Source organism: Lepisma saccharinum, chromosome 27 (genome assembly GCF_977018435.1).
Source record: "Lepisma saccharinum chromosome 27, izLepSacc3.1, whole genome shotgun sequence".
NCBI lineage: Eukaryota > Metazoa > Arthropoda > Insecta > Zygentoma > Lepismatidae > Lepisma > Lepisma saccharinum.
The window spans coordinates 35,975,736-35,986,876 of NC_139255.1; the positions used below are offsets into that span (position 1 = coordinate 35,975,736).

At 39.7% G+C, this 11,141-nt stretch overlaps 1 protein-coding gene across 2 annotated transcripts in view; it reads right to left on the reverse strand.

The window, feature by feature from the left end:
* Positions 1–10,489, reverse strand: part of LOC145980303 (protein FAM210A-like) — a 37,432-nt gene extending 26,943 nt beyond the window's left edge. For both annotated transcript variants that reach the window (XM_083113322.1, XM_083113321.1), the window contains exon 1: positions 10,122–10,489. In XM_083113322.1, the coding sequence (XP_082969448.1) occupies positions 10,122–10,287 (166 nt within the window). In that variant the 5' untranslated portion in view covers positions 10,288–10,489. The remainder of the gene's footprint in view (positions 1–10,121) is intronic.
* Between the last annotated feature and the right edge of the window lie 652 nt (positions 10,490–11,141).

The following is an 11,141-nucleotide window of genomic DNA, read 5'->3' on the forward strand; positions in this document are numbered from 1 at the left end:
ATGACAAAGGCTACAGTTGATTCAGGGACCTGTCGGGCATCAGCTATGCCTCCTATGGAGCAGCCTACTATTATCCCTATTTCAAACATGCTGAGCTCTTTTCAGTCCGTCATTTTATCAGCGAATGATCTGAGAAGCCTCCTGCTGCCGTATATATACCCGTCTGTACTCTCTTTTCCATGAGGAGTTCGTTTCAGAGTTGAAACTGGGGTGTCCAATGACTTTCTTCCACATAGTGTATAACGTCATTAAGTTGTCTAATGAATATTTTTTTTCCTTATTCAATGATTATTGAAAGCATACCATGATTAAATACCACCGTGATTGTGGAAGACACTAAACTTTAAATATGGTACTCACTCTATTGTATTTACAAAAATTCATATAACCTTTTCAGGGTTGGCAAGGTAATTTACTTGACAAGTTTTTTTTACACAAGTTACGTGTAATTCACCTTATCTAGAAAACAGTTTTGTACGCAGATGTTAAAAAAATATATTTCATAAAGAACTATTTTCTTTCACACTTTAAAAAATTGAGAAACCAGTTGATATATAATAATAAGTAGGGACATTGAATTTTCGCGATGCGCGAAATCGCGAAATGTGAAAAAAAGATTCAATTTTGAACATTCTGCACGTAACTACACCCCCAATGAAGATATATTCATGAGTTTTATTCGCGAAGTAATGCGAAATGTGTGCTTTTCCACGAAATGAACGCTTTTTCACGAAATAACCGTGAAATATCATCAAATTAAGTAGAAAACACGCAAAACCGGCAATCGAGGTTGTGCACGCAAACTGTCGATTTGTAACGAAACGTTTGCCTAAAGTTTCCTACCACTTGCAGCTGAAGAACGTTTTATTTTCGATCACATCAGGAAGACGCTGCAAATTGGGATTTCCCCATGCACATAATCTCAGTTCAAAAACTTCGCTCCCTGTCAAGCTGCATTCCTTTCTTCCCCCGAATGTCTATTCAACTTCCAGTTTCATTGAACTTGCTAGCTGTAGCAGTGATAAGATTAGTCTGTTCCCACACATCAAGGGAGACAATGGTGTCATTTGTGTTCAGTCATGAATGAATTTTGTTTATCATCATGTGATTTTCAACATGTGTTTGTGTATGTGCAGTAGTGATTATTTTATATGTTGGACAGCAAGGATATCCTTTAAATACATACAATGAATAAATCACTTGAGATATGCAATTTAGAAATGAAGTGATTTTGTGTTGATGTTTTCTTTTTGGTTGGACAGCTAAGTACTTGTGCATGTGTACAGTATATAAAAATGAAGTAGTTTATCAATTTATAGCTCTTTTGTATGTTGTTTAATCTCATAATGAAAAAGTGTGTGCAATTTTTTTTTTACCCCTGGTATATACCACTGATCTAACATTTTATTTACCGATCTCCTCAGTTTTTATTTACCATAAATTCGTGTGCCTAATAATAAGTATTCTTAAAAAATATTTTAAAATATAGGTAAAAAATACTAAACTAATTTTACTTACGATTAGTAAGTAGTACAATTTCCAAACAACGTTTCAGGAATCAAATGTTCCCTTCATGAAGTTCCTTCTTTAGTATTTTTTAAATATATTTTTAAATATTTTTTTAGAATACTAATTATTCTGTAATTGTGAGCAATTTGCACACCCACAAGATATCAGTTGATATATGTCTCTTGGATTAATACTTGTATTTGTAACATAACGATTAACGAAAATGTATTTGGATTGGATTTCAAAGTTTTAATAACAGCTTCAAATTCCTTTTTCATATGTGTATATAACAAAAAAAAAAAAAAAAAAAAAAAAAAGATTGGAAACTGGAAAAAATGCGAAAATTAGTTGTTAACAGGACAATTAGCAATGAATGCCTAGTAGTGTAATAATGTAATGAACATAACATTTAACTGAGAAGGCGAGGTAGCTCAGTTGTAGCTCTGACTACCAAGCGAGACACCCAGGTTCGATCCTTGCTGGGGAGAACTGCGACTTTTTCCGGTAATGATTGTAATTGCTTTATGAGTTTTTCAAATTTTCCTGGCAGGAAAACTAATTATCGTAGAATTTTGGCAATCAATGTTACACGAAATTTGAACCTTCCTTAAAGTAATGACAATTGTTTGGATTTCAAAATAAGTTATTTACGTTGAAAAAACAACTTAAAAATCACCTCATTCAAGCATGCACACTTCCCATGTACAATGTACTTACCGTTGACAACTGACTGTAAGTATCATGGACCAGGGTTGGTCCCAGCCCAGTTTTCCCCACGTGGGTTTCTTTATATATACACCGCGTGAGGCACCTAAAAGTACCACCTGAAATAGCGAAGAAACCAGAAACAGTAGAGATGTGAGGTTTGCGGGAAACAATAATATCAAATGAGGCTCGTAAATCGGAGATATGGGGTGGGTCGAAAAATATCGACAACTGGGGCATCTGGAGCAAAGTCATATGTTTTTAAATGGAACGATATACAATAACATGCATAATATAAAAGAGCACACGCAGAGAAACACAACGCCGTTGGTCTCATGCATCTACTGCACATAGGAACGAAGATATGGCCATGTGAAAATATGTAAACAAGTAGCCCACTTGACCGTCAGTACCACGGCATGTACAAGTATGAGATGTCGGAAGCCATTTTACAAGATGAAGACAGAACGTGTTAAAGGAAGAAAAATACAGTAGACATCGTCAGCACCATGTATTTGACAGTGTTACAGCATAATGAAAATGACCATGACAGTATGTCGAAGAACCACTGCGTAAGAAGCGAAAACCTGTCAAAGTGTGTGTTCAAAGTGGTGGCCGTCAGCAGCGATACAGGCAATGAGGTGCCCATGCAAAGATCGTTGCACAGAATGTAGCATCTTGTAGGGAATGTCCCTACAGGCCGCAGGAATGCGGTGTTGCATATCCTCTGGAGTTGTTGATTGATTGATTTAGTTTATTTTACTTCGCGTTTTGTGCCTCTTGGCTAATTTGCGAAGATGGGGATGAGTGATGAAATTGATGAATGGACATTCACAAACAACCAAGCCCGACCAGGATTCGAACCCGGGACCCTTGGCGTCGCAGTGCGATGTGCTAACCACTCGGCCACAGGGTCGGGCTCTCTGGAGTTGTTGGCACATCCCGGTAGACAATGTCCTTCAGCTTTCCCCACAGGAAAAAGTCTAACGGTGGCAAATCTGGGGAACGAGCCAGCCATTTGACAGGCCCTCCACGTCCAATCCAACGATTTGGAAATGTATTTTTCACACATACTGTAGCGCGTCTTGCACTGTGAGCTGGGCACTCGTCATGTTGGTACCACATGTCTCTCCTTGTCTGAAGTGGTATGTCCTCCAATAGTACAGGCAGTTCATGTTGTAAAAACTGTATGTATCGGTCAGCATTCAGTGTCCCTTGTATAAAAAAAGGGCCAATGAGATGTTCACCCACTATACCACACCACACGTTCACACTCCATGGGTGCTGGCGTTCCACTTGGCGAAGCCAATGTGGATTTTTCACCGACCAATAGTACATGTTCCTTAGGTTGACATTTCCATGATTGGTAAAAGTTGCCTCGTCAGTGAAGAGGATACGTGACAAATCGGGTGTGTCGTGTCGTAACATCCATGTGCAAAACCGAACACGGTCCACAAAATCATTCCCGTGAAGTTCTTGATGGAGGGAGATATGATATGGGTGAAACTTGTGTGTGTGCAGAATGCGCAATACACTTCGCTGACTCATCCCAACATCCCTGGCAATTTCACGGGAGCTAACGTGCGGATTCACAGCAACAGCGGCGAGAACATTTGTTGCACCTGCCTCACCTGTAGTTGGCTTGTTACGCACACGTGCACGTGGTGTTACACTTCCGGTGTCTCTTAATTTAATAAATAACTTACCAAACAGACGTCGAGATGGCTGTCCGGATATCTCTGTGCGTACACACGGTAGGCTTCTGAGGCATTCTTTCGGCATTCCCCATAAATCAGGATCATGTCCGCTTTTTCTATGTTTGTGAACACCATAATCTTCGCTCTTACCACTACAACTGCTTGCTATGAACTAACACGATCTCGTGGACCTGCTATCAAAACTTGCTCTGCGTAAAGGCAGTTCTGTCAGGCACCTGAGAAGTCTTACATGGTACTGACGGTCAAGTGGGCCACTTGTTAGTTTGTTTACATATTTTCACATGACCATATCTTCGTTCCTATGTGCAGTAGATGCATGAGACCAACGGCGTTGTGTTTCTCTGCGTGTGCTCTTTTATATTATGCATGTTATTGTATATCGTTCCATTTAAAAAAATATGACTTTGCTCCAGATGTCCCATTTGTCGATATTTTTCGACCCACCCCATACCTCCGATTTACGAGCCCCATTTGACATTATTGTTTCCCGCAAACCTCACATCTCTACTGTTTCTGGTTTCTTCGCTATTTCAGGTGGTACTTTTATGTGCCTCACGCGGTATATGTATACACACACCTCGAAAAACACCACCAAAAAAAACAGTCAAAAAGTTTTGTTTTTTTTTTGTTTCAGAAAATGTTGTAAGTTATAGCTTTAAATTACAAGGGAGAATTGAGTACATTTTATTGAAATGTCGTGAAAGTAGAATAAAGTTAATTGTGGTATAATCAAACCAGAACACTTTTTAAATGATTCTTTTTAGGGCTGAGCCGATCCTGATACTAGTGGTATCGGTATCGGAAAGCATCGGTTGGAATTCATCTACCGATTCCAGCCGATACTTTTGCAGCATTTTGGTCTTTCATGGGGTTCGCAAAAAAATGCTGCGCAACACTTCCGCCGAGTCTAATTATCCTGGAAATTATGCAAAATTCAAACTTTCTTTCTATTTTGCACTAATTTTGACCGAAAAACTATACTTCGTGAATACATAATATATATTTTAATATTCTGATGTAATTCTTGAATATTCTAAAGCAAATTCTTTGGTAAATTGATGCATATAATTGGAGAAGAATATTTACACACCAATATTGATCAATATTTTGAACAAATTTTAATTATTGCAATTCTCAAGTATTGGTATCAGCATCGGTGGGAATCGGTGAGAGTATTGGCTCAACCCTAATTCTTTTCATTTCTCAAAATACAGTACATATGCACTGATACTTTCATCTGGAGAACTTCTTGTATTTCAAAGTTTTCTTCAGTCCCTCAGTCAATTCTTTGCCCAAACACAACAGCAATTCACATGCTGTGTCCTTGCTGCTGTAATTCAATCTATCACTCAGAACTTCTCTCCACACCTTAAATACATCACTCATTTGATCCAGAATACTTTCAATAATGCTTTCATATTTAGTAGTGAAAGCTAGTTCTTCCATCATGGAAAAGTACAAGGCCCTGCAAAGTATTTTCAAACATTTTCTGTTTAACACTCTTTCACTCTGTTGAACAACTTGAGCATAAACGGGTTTCTTCATAGCCTGTCTGCATTTTGAAGTTTTCCATTTGTAAACTTACAGAATGAGCTGAAGAGTGTTCATGTTTCTCTAATTTCCCATTCTTTTCCAAAGCTTTTCTGAAAGATGTAAAAGGAGCAGTTATGAACACGCCACCTGTCCTTTGCAGAACTTTTCCGTCATTCATGAAATTTGGGCATAGTTTACAAAACGCGCCTCCTTTTTATACACTATACTCCACCCAACTGTAATTTTCTTCCCACTGTTTGTTGTAGTGACGTTCTTCTTTTGCACCTGATGATTTCGAAGGATGCAGGTTGGAACTCGAAGATCCCATGGTAGACTGTGTTGAAGGAGACGCGCCTACAACTTCCCGCGATTTCTTGCTAGGTCCTGCCGCTGAAACACTAAAATAAGAGTCTATTGTTCTCTTCATTTTTCTTTTGTCATGCAGCAAAGAACCGTAATATCCCACTGCTACAACTGCAATGCAGCTCAAATGCATCTTGTCTTTTGTGGACCACCAGTTGTCTGTAACATTTACATTCTCGAAGGTACAAAAAAGCAATGCTGTGGCTAGATTCTAACAATTGCATAAATATTTCTTTTTTAACTCAACACTTTTCAGTCAGTCCACCTTTGCCTCGACAATCGATTTTCTTATCCTTTACAAATATACTGATGTGCATGAATTACAAAGCAAATACCGCGTCGGCTTTTACGAGGGTCACTATTTATATTTTGAGCCTAACAATGAAAAAACAGGAATTTGGCATTGAAAACTGCTTTATTGTTTTTCGAAGTATTCTCCTTTATGGTCAATACACTTTTGCATTCGTTCGAACCATTTCTCACAGCAGTTTTTCCAATCTTCTTGAGACACCTCCATAATATGGTTTTTGAACGCATCAACGGCGTCTTCCGCCGACGAAAATCGTTGTCCACGCAATTTATTCTTGACATTCAGGAACAAGAAGAAGTCATTGGGTGCCAAATCAGGACTGTACGGCGGATGACCCATCAATTCTATTTTTTGACTGTTCATAAAGTCGGTTGTTAGACGAGATGTGTGACAGCTGGCATTGTCTTGATGAAGAATGATCCAACGGCTTTTTTTTGTTTTCCGTATTTGACCGAAGACCTCTGGCAAACAAATTGTTGTGTGCCATTCAGAGTTGACCGTTCTACGTTCCTCTAAAGGCACAGTTGCCACATGACCAGTTTTCCCGAAAAAACAGGCGACCATTTGTTTCGATGTGCTTCGAGTGCGAACACCTTTTGTTGGATTGGGTTCATCTTGAAACACCCATACAGTCGACTGCTGTTTACGTTCCGGCTCATATGCATATATCCATGATTCGTCACCTGTTACAATCTTATATACGTCTTTTGAAGCACCACGATTGTATTTATTGAGCATTTGTTTGCACCAATTGACGCGAGCGTCTTTTTGAGTATTTGTCAAATTGTGTGGGATCCAACGAGAACATACCTTTCTCACAGCTAAATGATCATGTAATATTTTATATATGCTGGTGGAACTAATGCCTATAGTTGCCTCAATCTCACAGTATGTCACATGACGATCTTGCAGTATTAGGTTTTGCACAGCATCAATGTTTTCTTGAACAACAACTGATTTTGGACGACCTTCGTGAATCTCGTCGGTGAGCGAATGGCGGCCACGATTAAATTCGTTATACCAGCGTTTCACAGTGGCAAAGGATGGGGCTTCATCGCCAAATGCGGAAGTAAGTTGATCGATGCACTCTTGTCTTGATAATCCACGTCGAAAATCGTAAAAAATCATCGCACGAAAATGTTCACGAGTTAATTCCATTTTATTGTTGTTGCGCAATCTCCAAGGCAACATAAACAACACAAATGAAGCTATTGACAAAACATTTGAAGTACGATATGGTCACTAATGCCAGACGATTCCGTGCAAACGTCAAATCGCGCCTAACTTCAATCAGTGTTGCCAAGGCTCAAAATATAAATAGTGACCCTCGTATGACGAGTCAGCACTTTTGGTGTGGAAAGCACTACTGCACATTCAAGATGGGAGAGAGGAGATAAGGCTAGTGCGGTTGCCAGTTTCATTCTGCTTCTTCTGTAAGATTGGACAAGTGTGGGCGTTGTTATTTACAGAGGGACATATAAAGGCAAAAATATTTGCCACACAGAAGTAATGCGGTCCGATTCGAGGGAAACAACGGTAGCAGAAAAGTTTTATACTTTGGTTTTCTTGTACAAGTTTGTCTGGGGGGGGGAGATTCCCTCTGGGGGTGCCTGAAAGAAACACTGCTGGAAACTGATCACAAATCAAGAGCATTAACTATTTCACCATCAAGGAAGAGTAGAATCGAACTCTTGGTCAATATATTTTAGTTAATTTAGTTTAATCTATGTGTCCCACCCCATGGCCGTGCAGTCTAAAGCTTAATGCCCACCGAGATGCACCGAGATGCGGCGAAACATGGAAATATATGGCAACAGAACTTTTGCTGTCTGCTTCTATTAAAATCAAATGGTGAACACCCACTACAGGGAAAAGCGTGGAATGGAAGGTGAATTTCCGTACGAGAAGTCTGCAGGTTATCTTAAGGTTGATTACAAACTGAGATGCCGGAAATGGGTCTGTTGCCATGTTTCCCACATCATAGTGGGCTTCAAGCTTTGGGATGCACAAACAGATTTCTCTTGAGATTTTGGCCTCTGTATAGTATGGGTGGCTACCCACCGTCATGAGGAAAATGGGGAATCACGAATGAGTAGCATAACCCAGTCATGAAAACCTACAACTACTACTGGCGGTTTGTCGTGCTGACCACAATTCACTGCGTAACTGGTTGGATGATCTCCCACCTCTGAGTACTATCAGGTGGGAGTGAGGCTGAGCCCTTTTTCCATCTGTCCAAGTGGCTCCAGCACCCACCCAGCATCGTATAAAGTGGGTACATGGAGGAAACTTGGGGGGGGGGGTAAAGGCAGCCATGATCAAGTAAGTGTGGGGCCCTAACCCTATACGCCTTAATGGCATGGTGCACAGGGGAATACCTTACTTTATTTTACAGAACATTTAACTACTTATTTCTTGTTTGTAAAATTCCAAAATAAGAGCACACACAAATTCGGAAGGAAAGTTTTTTAAATCGTGTTTTCTGCCACTGGTATAGTGCAGGAGGCCTTAGAAAGAGCGTTTCGCGGGCTAACAGCAGACGTCACTCGCACACTATTGCCGATACTCTCGTGTCGTCTGCTCCTGAGCCTAACAAACAGGCCAAGGTAGCAAGAGGCAGAGGTCACTCACCCTGACTCACCCTTCCAGAAGGGTGCAGCAAGCTAGCTGTGGCAACCGGGCTCGCTCATTCGCAGACACCCCCCCATATTGTCGTCTGCTGTAAGCCCGCGAAGTGATCTTTCTAAGGCCTCCTGGACTATAATCACAACAAACACAATCACAAAAAACATGTTTTCTTCTAATTTTTGTTTGATTCTAGTTTTAGCCCAAGTTCCTTTTGTTTTATTGCCATTTCATCATGCTACGAATGCAATTTTTACATGGTTCTATTTCAATTAATGTCTGTTATTAACACATACTGTGGAGTTTTAGCGATTACTTAAGATTTTGTTCAATATATGTTTTCGTGGTTAGGTTAGGCAGGTGAGGTTTGGTTCTCTTAGCATTAAAATAAAGTCCCTAAATGCATTCTACTAAGGTTCTGATTTACTTCTGCATTAATTTCCACTAATCTACCATACTTACAGTTAGGTTGCTGGTCAACGCAATATATCAATGCATGCTTGCAACAGTGCTCATTACTTTAAGGAAGGTTCAAATTTTGCATGACAATGATTGCCAAAATTCTACGATAATTAGTCTTCCTGATAAGAGAAAATTTGAAGAAAACCATAAAACAATCGGAACTGTTACCAAATTGTTAGTTTCTGGAAAGTGAGACGATACATAGTCCTACTTCTTCTGGTACCCTTGAGCCTCTGTACCCCTGGAGTAAGTGAAATATCTTGCATGGCTTATGAAGATGTTGTTGTTTATGAACGTTTTCAGTTGATTTTAGCTCTCGGAAATGTGTTATTGTGAAGTAAAGTACGTCTGTTACCTTAGCGTGAAGCAGAACAGCCTGAAGGCTTTGTGCAAGTGCATATAGCACTCAAAACGACTTTCCACAACATCATCTATAATTTTTCGTAGTTAGGTTAGGATTGTTAAGTTTGGTACAGTTATTTTCGGCATGTTCTTTCGTTATTTTAGTGTACATACAAACAGTGTTTACTAACAAAAAGCAGCGAAATAACAAGTTTTAACTTACGTGGGACATATCTCAGTTCTTTATGCGGTAACAGTTTCTAATATCGGAGACACATTTCTTCATTTTTACAGAAGAAACTACTTACGGAAATGAGTTTCTCTAAGGTTTCTAACTTTCATCGTGGAATCTATTTGACCAGCAAATCATGTTTCTTTCAAGAGAAATATCTCACCGAAGCACAATTGCCATTGCTTTCCCTACGTGAACCGGATGCTGCATACGTTAGATGACGTAACCCCCTGTCAGTGTTTCCAACTTCTACTTCTTCTTTTTTTCAACTATGCTGGTACTTGTTTACTATCCTTCGGATCAGGTTTAGAGACAAACTTACCTGGAACATTCTCCTGCTCCAGCTTTACACATATTGATCGATTCTGGAAATGAATCAAGCCTATTAATGCTTGCGAACCAGTTTGAATATACGTCGCATTTGGATTTCTCAGTTTATTCCACAATAGTATTTTCCTGCCATGACCACATACAAACGATCCAGCCATGGTCTAGCCCGAAAGAACTATGAATCTTGCGAGTCATGCGCAATTAAAAGTCAAGTTACATCAAAAGTAACCTCCTTTCACTGTTAGATCATAACACTGGAAATTATACAACTATTTTCTCTTTGAAAATAACCTCTTCGTATATTACATCATGTAGTACACATTTTATTCGCATCGATTCGATTAGCTCCGAATCCACCACACAGACTACTCACATTCTAATTAGCAACAGTCACGTGACAGACATTGAAAATAGCTAATTCTTCTTCTTCTTTTTTTCTGACCCTATCAACTGTTAGTATATTTAGTCATCTTTCAGGGTTTTTGCAAAATATATTCAGGCTCTGTCCGAAAGGTACGAAGTACGTACTTGAAGTATGGTTTTGGCGGAAGTGACGTCACCTAGTACAGTTCGAAAGCGCCAAGTACAGGAGTACGCAAGTGCATATCTCGTAGTGCAGATGGAAGCTGACTCTGTCACGTGATTTCCGCACTCGTTGTTCGTTTGTTTAAAATCGCGGAGGTAGAAGGTCAGCAACACAGGTTAAATATACGTTATGGGTCAGCAAGTTGTTGGTTAAAGTGCTTCTAATGTGTGGAAGTGTATGTGTACGAACATTTGAAAATGCAACGTGATTTCTATGGTGAAAGACAAGTGTTTATAACGTGGGGAAAACAACGAGTACTGAGCTTTATCTACTGATCGTATTTGGCGCTGCAGTCGAAGTGCAATTCGAAAGAATTTCACTTCCAGTCCACGACTTCAAGACCGCACTCCAAGACCATACTCGGAGGATGCTCGCTTCAAATACGGTCTTGCACCTTTGGGACACGGCCTCAGTTCACTATGCACT